Below are 20,247 nucleotides of genomic sequence, written 5' to 3'. Positions count from 1 at the left end.
GTCTGGGAAACCATTGATGTTCCAAGCCCAGGCTTGTGCCCACCACTCTCGGTGCCCTCCAGCCCAAGTCTGACTTCTCTAAGAGTCACCACCTTGTAGATCTTTCTTCTCCAACACAGCATCAGGCCCTGGAAGGCATGGCCCATATCTGACCCATGTCTGTACCTCCTGGCTTAGAAGGGAGCTTTTCAAGGGGATGCATGCTGAGAATCTTTCAGGATTGAGGCAGCTATGGGTGAAAAGAGAATTCTGCTCCTGGCAAGAGGATGGACCAAGAGGTTCTCAGTGTCTTTCTGGGCAGGATGGGATTCTATGGCCTCTTCTGGCAGTTCTAATAGCAGCAGAGGAGGTATTATCTCTGCCTCTCCAGAATCATCTAGAACCTCCCAGTGTGGCTACTCCTCATTTATTGTCTCCATTCCCTACAGTCTCCATTAGCTGATTGTTGGACACATGAATGAGAAGGAAACCAAGTGCTTTTCTTGGAGGATAGAATAATCAACCTTTCCAACGCAGAAGGGGCTTTTACGTCTGACTCTGCAGAAATACATGTTCCCAGGGTCATCACTCTGATTACCATCTTGTTTCTTCTTCCTCCTCTCCATGGATTGTAATCACGTCAGCAGCCACTATCTCTAGACCCTATCCCTTAAAGTCAATGTTTTATGCAGTTTGAAAGCTCTACAGCTGAGCTCCGTAATTGACCATGGCATTAACCTCCCCAGCCCAGCTGCCAGAAAGAGCAGCTGCAAATCTGTAAGGTAAATCTCGGGGAGGCTGATCTCCCTAGGCTGGATCACAACTGCATACAAACAAGCGCACCAAACCCTCTTGATGATGCGTGTGAAGAGTGAACGTCAGGGCCTTTGGTTATAAAAGGACACTAACAATGATCATAAGTGCTCTGCCACGGGTAGCATTTTCAGTTTACAAATTCATCTTTGTGTCCGCAGGTCTAGCAGAGATCCTGTTTGATAAATGAAGTTCAACAGAGAGGAAATGAAACAGTCCTCCCATCTGTTTTCTGGACAGTGGTGTGAGATGCATGAAGAGCACAGAGACTGGCTGCGGTTTGAAGCCAAGAACCAAGGCAAGCCTGTGAGTCCTCAGATGAGATAGTTAACTCCTCTGTGACTCATTTTCCCAACAGAAAGTGCTGGTAAGGGGACGCTATTACAGGAGCATTACCAGAGGCAGTGTAGACAGAAGCTTTGCTCCCCACTGGGAGCTGTCATGGTGCTGGTGTTGGTGGCATGTTACTAGTATAACAGGATACTAACTAGTGTGGATCCTAGAGTTGGACTAGCAGGATTCACCTTGGCTATATCATCTACGAGTTTCATAATACTGGCGTTTAATCCTGCTAAGCCTTAATGTCTTCATCTTTAAAGAGAGACAATAGCTCTGTCTCCTAGGATTGTGCTGAAGATCGCAGGAGATTGTAAAGCAGGCAACCCACCCCTTGGCCCTTAGAACACTGTTTATACTGCCCACTGCAACCGCCTGGGGCCTTAGTATGAAGGGCAGACCCCTAGCCCTGAGATCTTCCATGGTCACCATGGACTCCCACGGAGAAGCTAGAACCCTGTCCTTCAGAGGCAGCACTAATTTTTATTCTTTTTCTTGATGAAAGATTTCTTTGGCTTTCTCTGAATATATAAAAGAACAAACTATCTCTTGAAGAGAATTATAAAGGAACAAAGGCCGAGCCATTATCCCAAGACAACAGCACCTGGTGAGTGGGGGGTGTTGGGTTGATAGAAAAAACAATTCTGTTTTAGAGAAGGGAACTCTTATCTGTTTAACTGATTTGCTCTTGTTTCTCTGAAAAAAGGCCATTCCTTCGCAGAGCAGCCAGCAAGTTGACAGCAAAGGTTACTTAGGGATCAGCTGAAACTGCCCACTGCAGAATCCTCCAGGCCAGGAGCTCTACTCATGACCCCAGAAAGGGAGGATAACATGCAGCAAATAGCGCAGATGATGCTACACTTTGCTAGTGTCTCTTAACCTAACATTGCCCCAGGCAGAATCTCTTGTTCCATCTACTCTGAGACCTGATATCTTGTAGTTCCTGAAGCAGGACTCTTGAGCACGTCAAAACCCTACAAGTCTTCAAAAAGTTCGTGGATAATAAATGCTAGATGTCTTAACCTACCAGCCAGGGCCTGAGCAATCTGGACGTTTTCCATTCTGATATCCTGTGGGTCCAGTATTTTTGTTAGCTTGCTTAATAGTGTGGGGGATCAGAAGGGGCCACCTCAAAATATGTCTCGTGGCCTTGATTATTTTCAAGAACAAAAGACTCTGAAAGAAACTTTGGCTTCCCTTCTAACTGCCTAAAAGAATTTAAGACAGAAGGCCTGTCCTCAGGTCAGACCATCACCTCAGCTAACTCTGGGTATCCACAGATAGGGAGGATCCTTGCTAAGTCCCTCTTACCAAAGTTCTGTTTACCGAACATTTGCTTTTCCATTTCCATGTGAATTGCCTTCTTCCCCTGGGAAGTCCCAAACCGTTACCCGAAATACCTTCCTTGTCTTTGGCTGAAGATGACATTTAAACTGGTGGCTTGGCCATTCCGGCAAGTTACCCAGTTTTCCATTTTCTCCTGTTGTTCTGTCTCATGTGAAGTTAATTCATAGCACAGCCAGAAGGCCCTAGAGTGGATAGAGGAAATGTTCTTCCTCCTCTACAATAGTAATGACAATAGCTCCAATCCCTTTTCCAGGACTGAGCCCAGGGTGAGGCAAGTAAGGCGCTCCCCTTTAGTGTAAAATGTAAGGGGTTCCGGAAACCTCAGGATCTAAGACAAAGAAGATTCCAAAGCCATATTTTAAAAAGTCAAATTAATGCCAACTAATCCAAGATAATCCAACAAAATAAAATGTAAATAAACATGAGGCTCTGAAGGGCTGGGATTAGGGAGAAACGAGGGAAGCGAGTGAGATTTTGGTTGGGTCCCATCTTTATTTAAAATTTTGGTATTTTGTTTCTCATGGATCTATTGCATTAATTTTAAACTTTAAAAAATATTGCATTAGAGTCTTATTTACCTTAGTTATTGAGGTTTTTGACTTTCCCTTTCATTTCCTAACTAGTCCTCACCCCAGTCCTGGCCCTGCTGCTGGCTGTGCCCTCAGAGGCTGAAAGAGCAGTAGGAGCCAAGGGTGACCCAAGGCTTGCAATGCACCAGGAGCTGGTGGAGGCATCTCAGGAGCATTGTCAGGGCCACAAGCCTGTAAGGTCTCTCCTCTTACACTCCCTAGTTTATGGGGAGGAAACTATCCCAAGGTCAGAGCTGGGACAGGATTTTAATCCTGAAGTCTGGATCCTGATTTCTCTCTCCTACTGAGACAAGAACCAGCCTAACGAGCCAGGGCCATCTGCAAGGCCGCTGGCCCAACAAGGATAGGCCCCGGACCAATTCACAAGCTAGGAGAATCAGAGACCACCAAGATCCACATTCCACAGCCTTGGGACTTTCTTGGGCTTATGCATGAGCCCTAGCACCCAGGAATTGTCTGAAGGTGACCCTAGCCCTATTAGCATACTAAAAATCACACCCAGGGGGGCCAGCCCAGTGCCTCAGCAGTTAAGTTTGCACATTCTGCTTCAGAAGCCTAGGGTTCACTGGTTCGGATCCAGGGCGCAGACCTATGCAAAGCTTGTCAAGCCATGCTGTGGCAGGCATCCCACATATAAAGTAGAGGAAGATGGGCACAGATGTTAGCTCAGGGCCAGTCTTCCTCAGCAAAAAGAGGAGGATTGGTGACAGATGTTGGCTCAGGGCTAATCTTCCTCGAAAAAGAGCAATCACACCCAGGGGTGGAGAGCTAGCATGCTAATGATACATGCGTCACATGGAGTAGCATGCTATGTGACAGTGCAGGCGCAAGCACAGCCCCACCTCTACATGTCATGACAAGGCACTCCTCCCTTGCCTTTGCCTAATAAGAGCCCCACAGTCCCATTCCCTAATGAGCCAGTCACCTGCCCCTTTCCTTTCTGTACTGGCTCCCTTGTGCCTTTCCTGTGCACAAGCTAATACACTTTTACTTCTTTTCTCCAGTTTGTTGTCTCACTTGATTTCCATCCTAGTGGACAACAAGAATCCAATGTGCAAATAACATTTTGGTGACCATGAAGGGATGGCACAGGATAGGACTTTCTTGAGTCCTGGTTGAAGATTGGATGGGCCCAGCACTGGACCAGCCTGGCTGCCCAAATGTGGACATAAGTGGCCACAGCCAAACCTTTGTTTCAGACTCCAGCGTTCCGTGAGTCAGGTCAAGGCCTGGGAGACAATGCCTCCAGTTCTGACCAACTTTCTTAACGTCTCCCTCTTTTCCTTCTCTCTCTCTTTTATCCTCTTTAGGAGAATCTCCTCTCCTCTGGTTTCAGGGGCACTGTGAGCCCTTGGGTCAGTCATGAGCCTGAGAATCTGGTTTTTCTGGTTTCAGAGAGTCCGCATTCCACCTCTGGGAGCTCTCTTCTAGTTCTGGACTGGATCACTTCTGCCCTCGGTTGGCGGTCCTGGTTTCTGTTAATCTGTTTGGACACTGGAAGTGATTCCAGGTTGACCCCTGGGTCAGTCCTCTGACTGGCAAGGCTGCAGCCTCTGGTTTCACAGAGACCACCGTCCACCCCTGGGAACTCTCCTCTGGTTTTTGGGCATCTGGAGTGATACCAGGTTGGCCCCTGGGTCAGTCCTTTGACTGACATCTGGAACCCTGTTTTGTCTCCTGTCAAGAAGCTGTTGAGAATTTTTAGGCGCCTATGAGTCAGCTACGGGGACAGGAGACCTGTAATTTATTCTGTAAACTGTCCTGCCCAGGAACTTTTGTTTGCATGAACCCTTATCTTGGCAACCCTTAGGAAGATGCCATGAGGGTGAGGCCTGATCACCTCTTTCCTTTCTTTGTCTGTCTTGTTCATCACTGCCTCTGCTACCACCAGGTTGAGGTTAAGTTCAGGCTGGACCTGAGGAGAACCTAGACCTTCTGAAAAATCAAAAACTTGAAAACATTTGCCAGGGACTTGCAACCCTGGCATTAGGAACCCTGGCCCCTGGCCCACTCCAGGCCTTTGCCTCTTGCCCCCTGTGCTTGCCTTGTTCTGGCTCAGGGACTAAGTGTCCAGGCTAAGTGGGACTTGACTAAATCTTCTAATTATATTGATGCCCACTATTGGGCTCTGCACCCTTCTCTGGGCCACTGTCAGTCAGACACCAGCTTTACCACCATGGGGAACGCCCCAAGCATTCCTGGAGATTCACCCCTCAGGTGCATATTAACTAATTAGAAACACTTTCAATTGGATGGCTTATGCCCCAGAAACTCCATCTTGGAGAAAACTTGAGTGGTTTCTCTGTGCCTTTGTGAGGTAGTTGGACAGGTATATCAACCTATAATGTCACTTAGGTTACAGCCTAATTTCTGAGAAATCAACAGCAATTGTCCTAAAAAAAAAATCTTTGCAAGGCTGGAAATGCAATTCTAGAGGCAGTTCAGGTTCGACCCATTTCCCTTATCTCAAAGAGCTTGCAAATCCTCTGAGGAATATCTAGCCCATCGCTAATTCCTAGGACTGAAGAAAAGAAAGGAAAAGGGCTGGCCCAGTGGCATAGCAGTTCTGCACGCTCCACTTTGGTGGCCTGAGGTTCACTGGTTCGGATCCTGGACATGGACCTATGCCCCGCTTATCAAGCCATGCTGTGGCAGGTGTCCCACATGAAAAATAGGGTAAGATGGGCACAAACATTAGCTCAAGGCCAATCTTCCTCAGCAAAAAGAGGAGGATTGGTGGCAAATGTTAGCTCAGGGCTAATCTTCCTAAAAAAAACAGTATTCTCTGTTTCTAGAACTCAACTAACTGCCTAATCAATGTCCCAAATAAAAATAAGAAACTACCTTGGAAATAATAATACATAATAATTTTTTTTTAAAAAGCAAGAAAAAAGGCAGTAAGAGGACCTCTGTCAAAAATCTAACATCTTGAGTGTCTTCTCCACAAATATTAGTAAAAAGGCTCGACACAAAATTTGGATTCATGACTAGTGTATTACTGTACCTGATTCATGGCAGTAATTTTAAAACAATAGGTTTGAAGGCTCTGTGTACATGTGTCTACATGTATGTTATATATGTGTGATATCTAACGTCTGGATGGTAAAATTTCTAAAGAGCTCTATTCAATTGGCTTAAAGTAAGCACTTATATAAATTATTTCTAAATGTCATAGAAACTAACCCAAATGCCTTTCAAGTTAACATGATATAAATTAATCTTTGGTAAGTGAAGCTTATTGAAAATTGTTGATTTTATTAAAATGGACATTTCCTCAGAGTTACCAGCATCAGATATGATGAAGACATACAGATATGATGAAGACATACAGCCTGTATCTGTGATGTTATCTCTATTACAAAATTGATTAGCAGAAACAATAGCTTAAAAAGATGGCTAATTTTGTCTAATGTCTCATGAAGTTTTGTAGACAACCTAAATAATTATGGGGAATGAGTAAACTAAATAGATGTGAAAAAGATAAAAGTGCTGGGTGAACTTTTTATGTGATATGGCATATATATTTAAGATAATGTCTAAAGTCTCTCTGGTGACTTGAAACTTTGAAGTTTTACTAGGTAAAATTGAATGATAAAAAAACCTTATTGACTATCTGGGTCATTTTTCAAATAAGATAAAAATACCAAAACATTATCACTAAACACGTCTAAGATTATCTACTTTTGGCTTCTTATTACAAAGAAACTAAAAGATGTTTGGGTCTATTAGTAAAAATGCTGTGATTTTTATTACAAATTGTAATATGATGTAACATGTTTCTGGAAATTATAAAAAAGTATTTATAAATTTGCCAAGCCACAGAATGCTAATGTAAGGGAAAGTTCATAATTGCTTAATTTTTAGTTTTCACTAAGGTCTGTAAGGGTTAAAAATTGTAATTAACATAAGAATAAGTTTTAACATAAAAAGTAAGCTGTTGCAAAAATTAAAACTTGATTTTCTTTCTCTTAAAAGGGATAATTTTCTTAAACTCTTAGTCTGCTCTTGACAAAGAGATTATAAAAGGTTTTTCTTCACCTTTGAGTAAGTTTACCTAAAAGACAGAAGATCTATGTCTTGTTAAAATAATTTCCTATGTTCAAAAAGATTGAGTTCTCGCTATTAAGACTTTTTTGACTATTTTAACTTTCTGTTTGTCCTTGACTATTTCTGTTGTCACTTTGATTGAATGGATAGCTGAGCATTATTTCACAGTGAGCATTGTTTAAAAATTCTAAAACATTTCTAAAATTCTGAGTTGTCTTGGTTGTCAGCCATAATTGTAATTATTATCTTGAAGTGTTATATGTCACAGAAGTAGCAAAGTTTCTTTGTCAATTGCCCTTTTGAGTCTTTTGTCACTTGCAGATAGTTGCTGTTTTTACTGATGCTTTTGCAAACATGTTTCATCCTCAGAGAGATTCATGGAATGGACTCTGACACTTACTCTAGAATCAGGTTTGTGATAAACTTTCAGATCATAAAGCTCAACAGGGTATGAAATTACAGACTCTAATGGGGAAACTGATGACTTCATGAAACTGCTAACAGAAGATTAAGATCAAGAATCAATTGCACAGGACTGAATGAACTGATGAGGATGATTATAATTTATACGACTTTCAGTTTGAGATAGTGCTGATTTTTTGATCTTTTGTTTAGTTTTCTTTCCTCATTTAAGGAAATTTTTCACGTTTCTCTCATGCTAACTATGATTTATAGAAATTTGGTAAATTATACCTTTGTAAGCAGAACTGAAACATTTATCTTTTTTCTCCCTACTTGATCCCTCCAGAATTTGGAAACTCTTAAGGAGTGAGTATTGTTTTCATGATAATATAGTTATTTGCATAAATTCAATAAGAATCTGTTCTTCATATAACAGGACATAATTGGAAACATTGTTTATAATACTAAGGCTTTGACAGGAATGTCATATTTGAGAGAAACATACAGACCCAGATACGACAAGACAGCTTTTGAGGAGTAAAGGTTGACTTTCTGAAATAAAGTAACTTGGAAATATTGGCCTGGTACCTTGCTTACAGAGTTCCCAGAAACATTTCTGGGTGAGGAAAGAACATCACTCCTCTGGCAGGTACAAGGAACCTCAAGGATCTGTAGGTACTGCAGGGAGAGTCTGATGGCAAGACCTTGGCTTGGCTTTCCTGGCCTCAAGAGGCCTTTAAAGTTCAATCTGAGATTCTTTTTAAAAGTTCCTGCAAAGCAGATTTGAAAGAACCTATATAATCAACTGCTATTCTTGCTGTACTTACGTAAATAATTTGAGAAAGTTTCATTGAAACTAGACCTATTTCGCAAACCAATGAGTCTTAGTTGGCTATCTTTGGTAAAAGTGAGAGTGATTTTAGAGAGAAAAATTATGTTTCAATGGAAACTATAGTATACATTCATGGATATTAGATTCTAGTTCTGATAATTATCTTTGAAGTTTTTGTTTCCTATCTGTAAACTGGATCAATCTTGAATTCTTCCAGTCTCCTGAAATATCTGGCTACAAATCTCCAAACTAATGTTTTCAATTTTTCCCTCATCATTTTCATTTGAAATCATTGAGAACTGAACCTGCCCTTTTCCCGAAGTCCTGCAGACTGAAGCTGGCCAACTTGATATAAACTCAAGAGAGACTCATGTCTGTTGCTGTGTAAGCCACTCAGAAAGATACCTGATGACATCATCAGAGGCATTTCAAGCTACAAAAGATGCTTCAACTCTATTGTCTAGAAATATTTTTGGCTGGCTGCTCCTGGGGTCAGAAACTGGTTTATAATTTGCTCCCACCATTAATCTTGTTTTTCTTTTTGCTTCGCTAGAAATGATTTATGTTAATAACTCAGGGAAGGTTGAGACCAACATCTGGGAAATCTATGAACAAATGTCCTGGCTTCACTCATATAATCAAGAAACAGACCCAAGTTGGGCATGATCACTCATGAAGGGTACCCTCCCAGCCCTCACCTGGTTCTTTCCCTTCTTGGGAGCCCTGGTAATCATCCTACTCCTATTAACTTTTGGCCCCTGTCTTTTTAACCTCTTGTCAAGTTTGTGTCCTCTAGGCTCCAAAAATTCCATATTATACTGATAGTCTCGCAAGGGTTCTAGCCACTTCCAACAGCTGACCCACCTTGTCCTCATTCTCATTCTTACTGGACCCTGCAACAAGCTGAAAAAGATTTTCACTCCTCCCAGATATAGAGACCCCTTCTCAACACCCACTGTCATCAGGAAGTAGCTTCAGAAAATGAGACCTTCACCCATGATCATTAAGATTAAGGAGGATAAAATTTCTCAGGGCGGAATGAGACAGGAACCAGCCTAATTAGATAGAGCCATCTGCAAGGCCCCTCGCCTAACAAAATAAAGCCCCTAACCAATCTGCAAGATAGGAGAATCAGATAAAGATCAGCAAGATCCACATTCAGCAGTCTTGGGACTTTCCTGGGCCTACACATGTGCCCTAGCACTCAGGAGTTCTCTGAAGGTGACCCTAGCCCCATTAGCATACTAAAACTCACACCCAGTGGTGGAGAGCTAGCATGCTAATAGTACATGCACCACATGAGGTGGCATGTTGAACAACAGCTCTGGCTCAAGCACAACCCCACCTCTACATGTCATGACAAGGCACTCCTCCCTAGTCTTTGCCTAATAAAAGCCCCACAATCCCACTCCCTAACAAGCTGATCACCTGTCCCTTTCCTTTCTGCATCTGTTCTCTTGTGCCTCTCCTGTGCACAAGCTAATAAACTTTCATTTTTTTACCCCCGTTTGTTGTCTCTCTTGTTTTCTATCCTGGGGGGCAACAAGAACCCAATGTGCTGGTAACACTATCAACAATTTTATGCTGTATCTCCATCAGATGAGCCATGCTGTGTCCCAGCGAGGCCACAGGAAGAGACACAGTGATACTTTTGAAGGTTGGGGACAGCGTGCACAGCTTGCAGAAGCACAAAGGCTACAAGGCAATCAGAAAGAGCCCCAAGGGAGCATCAATGTTGGCAGAAGGGGAATGAGAGTGGGAGGTTAGCCCCCACCTCCCAGCTCCCATGCCAGCACTCATGCAGTCTCTTCTTAAAGCTAAATACTGTCACCACTAAGAGCCCCATCAGCCACAGCTCCCTTGTTTTGGCAGCCAGAGCTTCCCCACCTATTCAATGGCTGAGGTCACAGTTGCTTCCTCCCATGCTGGGCTCCTTGGCTTTGTGAAATCACATAGCTATCTTGCCCATTTTAGATGGGTGCCTCATCATTAATATGAAAGTTAATAAGGCTCACTTGCATTTGCAGACCACTTTCCTAATAACAATTTTAGATTGCATGTCAGATTCTTTTTATGCATTATATCTCTCAACTAACAAATTTATGAAGTTGTTTTTCTTCTTATCATTAGTGAGTGGTGAAATAGAGGCCTAGAGAGATCAAAGATTTTGCCAAAGGCCACACAGCTCCAAAGACTCAACTCAGGGATAGGACTCAAATTGAGAACTGTCTGACCACAAAGCTCATGTCTTAACCAGTAAGTACCACACATTCCTATCCTGCAGCTCATTTCATACTTTCAACCACTCAGGCATTTGTAGATGAGCAACCTGAGACCCAACAAATTGAAATGACCCTTCCCAAGGTCACTGAGATAGTCAGTGCCATGGTTAGACCTTGAATGTGGGTTTTCTGATTTTAAAACCATTATTCCTTTACACTGGACATCACTTTTCCTCAAACTTAGATTAACCAGTGAGATGAGCAGAATGGAAGCACATAGATGCTTATGAAGACTCACTGACCTGTGGGCCGGCTACTCCGGGGGCCCCTGGGAGGCCTCTGAGACCAGCATCTCCCTGGAGCAGGGACAAAAGGAAAAAAGTCAAGAATGAGTATCTAGCACCCATGCTCAGAGTCATCAGCAAGCCATCACCACCACACACTATTTACTGATTTTCCACTGGGATTTCCCTGTCCCCACACCCACCCCAGCATGTCTGAGCAAAGGATGTGGTCAAGTCATGGTACAGGTGTGGTCGTGCATTCATTGGCATAACTCAGGACTAATGTGGTTAATTGGTGGGGTAGCCAGTCTCCAAGATGATCCAATGACCACTTCCTCTCTTATTCACACCCTACAGTTGGCTCATCCCATTTGCTCAAGAGAGACAGTGTCAGGATCTCCAAGATAATGTACTTCTTTGCAGTGATAAAGACTGTTTCCCCTTTTCTGCTTACCTTTTTCCCTTCTGGGCCTTCTCTCCCTGGCTTTCCTGGGAGACCTTTGTCCCCTTTAAAACCTGGCAGACCAGGGAGGCCTGGGGGGCCTGGAGGGCAGTCATTGCACACATCCTGAGAGAGAGAGTAAGTAATAGTTACTTGTAAAGCAAAAGGTGGTCAGAGCTCCTCCGTCTCCAGACAGCAGGATGCCAGCAAATGATGGAAAAGCAAACAGGCGGACAGAGTCATCACCCCCCCACACACTTCGTGTCACCCTTTACTTTTCTCTCTCTCTTCATCATAAATTAGATTTTAGTGCTGATATATCTGGATTATCACATCATTTCTCCCTACTTCTTGCCAGGTAGACTGCTGGAAAGATAGCCCAGGACAATGATGTCAAAAGTACACATACCAATATCTGTGAGCATCTAAAAACAGCCACAGCACAGATTCAATGCAAACATTTAGTATTGCTGAAAATAGCATGCTCTGTCCCTAAGGCTAGAGACAAAACAAGGCTGGAAGCTGTGTTCTCTGTCTCGTGGGTTTCCCTAAGTGGTTTCTGAACAAAGAAGCAGAACAAGGGAAGTAAGGGCCAGACACCCTCAGGACTTTCCTGTGGCGACAGACACCCAATCTGACCATGGCTGGCATTATTCTTTGTCTAAAGTAGCCATTTAATAAATGTTCCTGGAATTGAGATTTTCTCTACTTCTTTGAGGCAAGTAAGTGCTGTCTCTAGAGTGAATTTCAAGTTTTCCCAGCCCAGGGCACATGTTTTCTACTTTGTCTGCATCATCTCTAGATCTTACAGTTTGGAGCTCAGTATGTACCAAATAAAACACACTGGTGTGAACACACTCTGGCCTAACTCATATGCCAGAGTCTTGGGTTGCGTCTTCTCTCCAATCCTCACTCTTCCTCCTCCTTCTGTCTCGTGATAAGGGTTACATGAGATAATACAATGAAGACACCTGGAATAGCGTCAGATGATTCCTAGTACATTTGGCTATTACTATTAATTCATGTATTCACTCAGGGACTCCCTCAATGGAAAAACTACTTGCAGAGCATCCGCCCTGTTAGGCTCTCTGCCTTTCTGCTCTGTGACCACAATAAGTATGCATCTTAAAGAGCTCATGGATAAATGCTGTCAACTGATACAAAATAAACGCATTAACTAGGGCCTTTCAAATGCTCCACTAGAGGGATCTGCACAAGCACCTGGAAGCTGTGCTTGTTCATAGTCAAGGAGGTGATGTTTCAGGTGAATTAGCATTCACTCTGGTCTCTAATTCAGGATGGAAGAGTTTTTCCATCACAAAAGCAACTCTGAATGGCCTGCCTTCCTTTTACTTCTTCATTTCTACTCAACCTTTGAAGATTCTTAAGAAATTTCCTACTCCAAGAAGCCTTCCTGATTGTTTCAGACTGGGGATAAATTCCTGTTCCCATGGATGCGAGGAATTCCCACTATGGAAGCCTTTGTCTCACTGTTGACGTGGTCTGTTTATAAGTCCATCCCGTCCTCACCAGGCAAAAGGAAAGTGTGAGCTCTCAGAAGACAGAGGTAGAGATGTTTTATCTTTGTACATCCAATTCATAGCAGATGGCCTTCCACAGAGCATGAGTTCAATAAATGAATGAGCCAGCCCACCTGACTGACCCACTGATCACTAAGTTTTTGGTGTCCTGTACCATCTTCCTTTAGTGGGTGATTTGAGCAGTTGGTAGAATTTTTGTTTTTGGAGGGTGGAGAGTGATAAATATTGGGGTATACAAAGCAAAGGTGAATGAGTTAAGTGAAGTATGGTATTTTGGGTTGCTGTTTTTTGCTGGGAGGAGTAGCAGAGCTGGGAGAAATCCACCCATTCCTAGATCTTCTCTTACAGTTCTTTAAAATGAGATGCATCCATGAAACACTGCAACAATGGTTATATGGATTATGGGAATGGACCTAGCCTGGTAGCCGCAGAAGTTCTGGCCACTGAGATTTTGCTAGACTTGGAGGGTTCAGTGGCTATTAGGAACCATTCTTTGCAGTGGGATCCACGGTATGAAGTGATTATATCTGAGTCACGTGAAATCTCACTACTCTCCCATTTCTTTCTAATTTCTGGCAGTGCTAACTCTTCACCTGAATCTGTCTTCGTCACAGATTCTGTGCAGGACTGTTCCCTGAAGACCAGAGCTGTCAGCAGCCCCAGCATCCCTTAGACTTACCAGTGAGGGGGCTGGACTTTCTGCGCTGGCTGATTCAGTCCTGGAATCTGTGAACCCAGGGCAAGAATAGCCCTCAGGCTGAAGTCTCACCAATGCTCACCTGGGGCCTCCCCTCCCTCCTGACCCTGGGCTCCTGGCACGACCTTGAGACTAGACAGGGTTCTGCTTCAAACCAGATGGGCTCACCCAGACCACACGGCATCCTCTGCCCACCTGAGACCACAGTTTCACCTCTCTGAGCCTCAGCATCCTTATGTGTGAAATGGAGACCTCAAACTCTGGTGAGAAGTAAATGAGATAATGAATGGAAGATGCCGGATGACATGACTGGCACGGTGAGAATGCAATGAATTTTAGCTGCTACACTTAGTTTTGGTTATAGTTTTCCTCCCTAAATCTGTTGCCTTGCTCCATTCACAGATCAGATGCCCTTGACCATCAATACTGGCCCCCAGCTCCTCAGCTTAACAGACTTATCTCAGGCAAGTCACTTAATCCCTTTGAGTCTATTTCCCTATCTGTTAAGGATCATTCTCCTACCTTAGGAGATTGTTGCAAAATCTTAATGAAATAATGCGTGCAAAGCTCCTAGCATGTTGCAGGGTTCCCTGTGTGTTATCTATAAATATTGATTTCCTCCAGTCTCTAACTTCCTCCTTCTGTTTGAGATGTTTTCTGCACGTGGCTCTCTGGGTCGTTGTATTCAGTGTGGTACAGCACACCAAGTAAGCACTCAATAAAAGGTGGAGAAAGGAGAGGAATGCTGTAGTCTTTGCTATGGGGAAAAACAACTCTTGCTTCCCAGGAGTAGAAATAACCTCCAGGTCATCTCATCCAACCTCTCGTTGCACACCTGAATCTTCACTGCCAGAGGGTTGTGTAACCTACGTTTCAAACCTCTGGGGACAGGCAGGGGCCTCACTCCCTGCCTGTACTTGATCAGGCAGCTGTCAGGAAGTTCTGGCTCACACAAAGATAGTCGGATAGCAGAGGGGTAAGGGCAGGGTTTGGAGTTGAGTCTCACACTGGGTTTGAGTCTTGGCTCAGCCACCATCCAGCTCTGTGACTATGAACAAGTCACTGGCTCATCTGTGTTCAACCTTCTCTGTAGAATGCAGATAGTAACAGTACCCTCCCACAGCACTGTTTGTGAGGATTGGATGAAATAGCATTTATCCAAGGGAATCATCTAATGGAGACATCCTGAGGATGACCTCCCTTGGCACAGATCCAACTATGGAAGTTCATTTAACAGGGACTCTCAGGAGATGAATTTTCTACCCAGGCAGTTTTCCAACTATCAGAGTGAGGTATATGATGTCATAAAATTCTTTGGGGCAGAGGTAAACATTCTGTAATAAAATATGCCTTTTCAACAAGGGAGGGACCTGCCACCAGCCACCTGGACCAGACCAGCAGGCATTAACCTACACCATAAAGATGCCTGCAGCTGATTATAAAATACAGAGCTATGATAGTCAACTCTGCCAACCTGAGCAAACCCGCCTGCCAGGGCTGTTGTCTATAGGGTTTCCAGGCAAAGCGCAGCTCTGCGGGAGGAGAGCATCTCAGATGCCACCTTGAATGTAGATGCTTATATTCCCTCTGCGGTTCCTACCTGCTCTGACGAACAAAACTGCATCCTTTATCAAGGAAGGAATATTGATTTGACTAAATATCTGTCTCAACTCTGCAGCTATGAAGCATAATGCTTAACTCCCAAGGTACTCACTCCTGTTATCATTGGCATAAAGACTGGGACATCTTGAGGTTGAAATCCTTGGGGTGGTGGGGACCCAGGCTGATGCAAACCCAATTCCTTCCAGAGTGACAGAATTATGAAAAATGATCTAGGCTAATCAAAGTCTGTAATAAACAAAGGGATTAAATCAACATATAATGATTTCTTGTCATGTCATTGACCGTGGGAAAACTCTCTCTCATCAATAAAAATCAGAAAAGATTGCCCTACTTCCTTTCATTTTTTAATAAAATATATAAATTTCCATGAAGGCATCTCAACGTTTAGAGAGAAGAAAAGTCCTAGGCTTTTGAGAAGGTTTTCTTTTCTCTTTTGTTTTTCCTCCCTTGCTCTCATGCATGAACTAGGTATTTTTTGACATCATTCAAGGGTTTTTCAGAATACAGCAAGTAAAGGAAGGGCTGATCACACAAGCACTAAGCTTCACCCAAAACTAAGACAAAGGCAGCCAAAAGGTCCTTTACACTCATTGCAGCGAGATTCTCTTTCTGAAACACACATCTTACCCCATCTCTGTCTGGCTCACAGCCTTTCCTAGCTCTCCACCATTTAAGACCTGAGGTCCTTGGCCAGGCACCTGGGCATCCAGCATTCATTGCCCTATGTCAGCAGAGTTAGGCTCAACTTCTCAGGGCCTCTGGCACTCACAGAGAAAGTGCACATGGTTCTGAAAACAGCTAAGTGTGCACTCAAATTTAGACGCGTCCCAGCTGAAGGGCCAGGCGGCTGCCTTCACCTTCTGCAACTGTGTTCTGGCCATTGCACCAGTAGGACCCACACCCAACCCATTTGACTCTGCCTAAGGCATTCTTTAAAGAACATGAGGCAGTCCTGTGTGGGGTTAAAGGTCAGTCTCTGGAATCAGTGAGGAGTGGCTTCCATTCCCAGAAATCACTGGCCCTCATGGTGTCCCAGTTTCCTTACATGCACGACAAGAACATAAACAGTACCAACCCGATAAAGTAATTGTGAAAACTGAATCAGAGATGTACATTGGGTATTTAGCACAGCACTTCCCAGGAGAGCTTTCTGTGATGATGGAAAGGCTCTGTATCTGCACTGTCCAATAAGATGGACTCTAGCTGTATGTAGCTACTACGTACCTGGAATATGGCTAGTGTGACCAAGGACCTGAAATTTTAATTGTATTTAATTTCACTTAACTTAAATTTAAATTAACACATGTGGCCAGTGGCTGCCATGTTGGAAAGTGGATTTAGCACATTGCTGGATACATAATGACTTCTCAATAAATGATGTTATTATCATTAATACTATAATGTAGTTGTTCTGAGAAAAAAAGAGAACACTTATTATTGACATCTTCAATCCCCATCACCATTTTCAAAATGCATGCACATATGTTCTATGCTTTTACCTTAACCAAGAGATTGATGTCCCCTGGAGACAGGAATGGAGAGGGGCCCTGCCAAAGTAAAAATAAATAAGTACAGACATATACACATGCATGCATACAGTATATTCCAAGCTCCTTGAGACAGTGAAAGGCCTTCAAAATGTAAGCTGTAACTCATAACACATCTGTGCCATGCACAGGAGGCAAACAGCCAGTCCCAAGCCTGGGAGCCACAGAAAGAAGACCCTTCTGAGGCAGCAACTGCACAGGCTGCCAGTCCTAGCCAAGTCTGACTGCTATTGGCCTTTCTGGTCCCCAGTCTCCTTCTGCTGGCCCCTTCTCTTCTCCTGGTGGTCTTTCCTCCCCCCCGCCCCACCATCAAAACCCAAAAGGTGATATGGGTACTGTGCGAGGCAAAGCGACGGACTATCCTGGATTCCCCAGATGGGTAACAGCTGTTGCTATTAGTCATTCCAACCCAGTATGAATTTAAAGCAATTTCTTCAGCTCCCCCAGATGAAATAGCATTTTGAACCTCATCCATCATTATCGGTTGAAAGTCTTTTAACTCTGGGAAGGAGATTTCAGAAATCAGGAGTAATTACAAAGCCTCTGAACGTCTGTAGGTGTCTGCCGGTCACCAAATTCACATTCAAACCCACTGTGAGATGGAGTGTGGCTTCTTATGATTGTGGCCAGCCGGGAGCCCAAAATGGAGGGGAGGCTGAGTTCCAATTAGGAAGCAAGGAAGACAAGGCTGCGAAGGAAAATGGAAATTAAAAGGCAGATACTAAAGGGAAAAAGGGAATCTGAGGGAAGAATCGGAGATTGGCCTGCTACTTTGAAAACTTCAGATTTTGCAATGGAAAGAAGACCAGAGAGTCCATTCTCCAGAGGCAAGGTGGTAGATTTTCCTCCAGAATATGAAGGGCTGTGGACACAATTGAACTTGCCATGGTTGATTTCTTGATTAAGTTTGAGCTCACGTCTATGAGTTCTGAGTTGAATATAGCATCTTGGGGAGGCTGAAACCAAGAACAATTTTCCTGGCTTCCCCCCTTCTCCAACCCCACAGGGTTTCTGCCACATCTTGTGGCTAACAAAAGCCACATGACAGTGGCATCATACAAGTTTGCATAGAACCTCGGTAGTGGCTGGGGACATGTTTGTGTTGTTTTCTGTGCGGATACACTCAAGTATCTGATCAACCCTCTGGGCTGTGGCAAGAGGAAGGCACCAGAGAGACAGACTGGGTCGGAGAGATTCAGATTTGGAGGGGATGAAGGAACGAGAGGTGCTGCACAAGAGCTCACCTAGGTTGTAGCTAAGGACAAAGCCGAGACTTTCCCTAGTTCTCTGAGTCAGACCTCTGGAGGAAGGCCAACCTTTGCAACATTAACTTATTAAAACCTAAATTTAAAAGAGGAAAAGAGGTTTTATTTTGAAGCCTTATATTTTTCCCTGGGAAGTTAATACAGTAGAGGATTCATATTGTTCAAGTCAGGACATTTTTCGCTGCTGGCATTGTATTCTTTGGGATATTTTTATGTGTCATTTGAGCCCTTTGCATAATAGAATGAGCTATATCAGCCAACATGGCTGGGGATTAGTTACAGAGGGAGAGAACAAGGAGTGAATTTTCAGTTTAGATACAGTGTGCCCCTGGGGATAATTTAATTAATGTCTTGTTCTGACCCATTTACGCAAACCTCACAAGATAGGGCTTAAGAAGATGCATGCAAACAGGGTCTGTGTGTGAGCAGTGGCCTTCGGAAGGTGGACACGGTTTGCATAACAGACTGCCATGCTCACCTCTGAGGAGTCAGTCACACATCGTGGATCATTGTTAGGCATGATGGAATAAGAGGACACATGTAGAAGTGTTGAGGGTGTGGAAGATATAATCGGCGTCCTGCCTAGCTCCTCCTCACCTCCTGGTCTACCCATCCACCAGCTGCCAGGAATGCTGGCTGGGAATTCTGGCTGGAAATGCCAGGAAAGTTACACAGCCAATGACTGATCAATATGGAGTTACAAAAGAGTGGCCCCTTGACTCCAGAATGGACAGCTCCACAGTGCCTTTCACACTCCAGAGCTCCCTGTGGAATCAGGCCGAGGCTAGATTCCAGAGGAACCCACATCTTTGACTGGCTTTTTCCCCACCATGTCCAGCTTCCCTCAATCCTTGCAGGTTTCATCTGAGAACACAACCTCAGCCAATCACTTGCACAAAACTTCCTACAAGAGCCTCTGCTTCTAGAGAACTCCACCCTAGACAGGGGCATTCCTGGTAGGAATTTTATGAATGCAGCATTGGAGAAACACTTCAGGTTCCCCTCTCCACCCACTGAGGGGTGATGACTGTGCAGTAAAGGATTAAGTCAGCAGGCGTGGGTTGTCCAAACCCTAGACACTCCAAAGAAAGGTCTAGCCCTTACCAGAACCTGAGGGACAACTTGTAAGCCCTTGGAATGTCCTGCCTAATAAGAGCCTCTGTTAACCTAGGGTCTTGGACCATGCAGATAGCTCATGCTACCAATGTGATTTATGGTGGGGGCCTTGGGCCGCGTAGTATCAGTTTGACCTCTGGAGGGGCTGGAGACTGAGTAACTAAGATCAGCCACGCAGGCATGCTCTGTCTACATGATCAACCCCCAATAAAAAGCCTGGACACCAAGGCTTGGGTGAGCTTCCCTTGTTAGCAATACTTTGTGCTTCTCCAGAGCACTCATTGTCATCTTACATGCCATTTGCTTACACATAACTGCTGGGAGAATGAAGTGCTTTCTGCACACGTTCACCGGGAGAGGAAAACTGGAAGCTCTGAGCCTCATCACTCAGGGACTCTGTGCTATGCATCTTTTTCCTGTGCTGATTTTAATCTGCATCCTTTCACTGTGATATCCATAACCATAAGGAAAACAGATTTCCTGCGTTCTGTGAGTCCTTCTAATGAATCACTGAACCTGAGGATGGTCATGGGGACCCCCCAAAAGAAGGACTTATCTGATTGGCAAGAACACAGAGAATCTGCTGGCTGCTGGCTACACTCGGGACCATCTGGATAGAGTGTGTTCAGTGAATCTAACAGTAGTCAAACATGGACCTATTTCCTCTGTCTCTCTCTCTGTTCTGCTGATGACCAACTGTGAGACACTCACGACTGTCTGCATTGTCAGCGGGACTCTGCTGACTTAATTCTCTTTGAAGAGCAATGTCAAGGTCTAGATTTGGCAGAGGTCATTTGAACCCCCATTTAGCCTCAGGTGTCAACCTTATTCTTTCGCCCACTTCCCCAGGGCCTTGCACTGGGGTAAGGAAGTGGGTTCTGTGAGGCGTATTTGGCCGCTGCACAGCTGACTCCATAGAGAAGGAGGGGTGAGTGAACAAGCTCTCACTAACCTCCAACAAGAATTTCTACTCATCCCATTGGAAAGTCTTCAATGAAACATTTCAGGACCCTTCCAGACAGATCAGGATCCCCCTCCAGGCCTCTACTGTGCCCAATAGCCTGGATTAGGGAGGGATAGTTGTTCCAGCCCACAGGGGCCTCTGTGCCTTGGGTCCTTGTCTGAAACTTATAGCAAGCCAGGCTTGAGAGGAGACAGGTGGCC

General features: G+C 44.2%; 1 protein-coding gene across 2 annotated transcripts in view; it reads right to left on the bottom strand.

The window, feature by feature from the left end:
• COL22A1 (collagen type XXII alpha 1 chain) overlaps window positions 1–20,247 on the bottom strand; it is a 292,457-nt gene that overhangs the window by 52,377 nt on the left and 219,833 nt on the right. For both annotated transcript variants that reach the window (XM_046641629.1, XM_046641628.1), the window contains 3 exons: window positions 16,655–16,702; window positions 11,307–11,420; window positions 10,871–10,924 (listed from right to left, as the gene is read on the bottom strand). In XM_046641629.1, coding sequence (XP_046497585.1) covers window positions 10,871–10,924; window positions 11,307–11,420; window positions 16,655–16,702 — 216 coding nt within the window. The remainder of the gene's footprint in view (window positions 1–10,870; window positions 10,925–11,306; window positions 11,421–16,654; window positions 16,703–20,247) is intronic.

Source organism: Equus quagga, chromosome 16 (genome assembly GCF_021613505.1).
Source record: "Equus quagga isolate Etosha38 chromosome 16, UCLA_HA_Equagga_1.0, whole genome shotgun sequence".
In the NCBI taxonomy this organism is placed as follows: Eukaryota; Metazoa; Chordata; class Mammalia; order Perissodactyla; family Equidae; genus Equus; species Equus quagga.
This window is presented reverse-complemented; position numbering and strand designations above follow the sequence as displayed.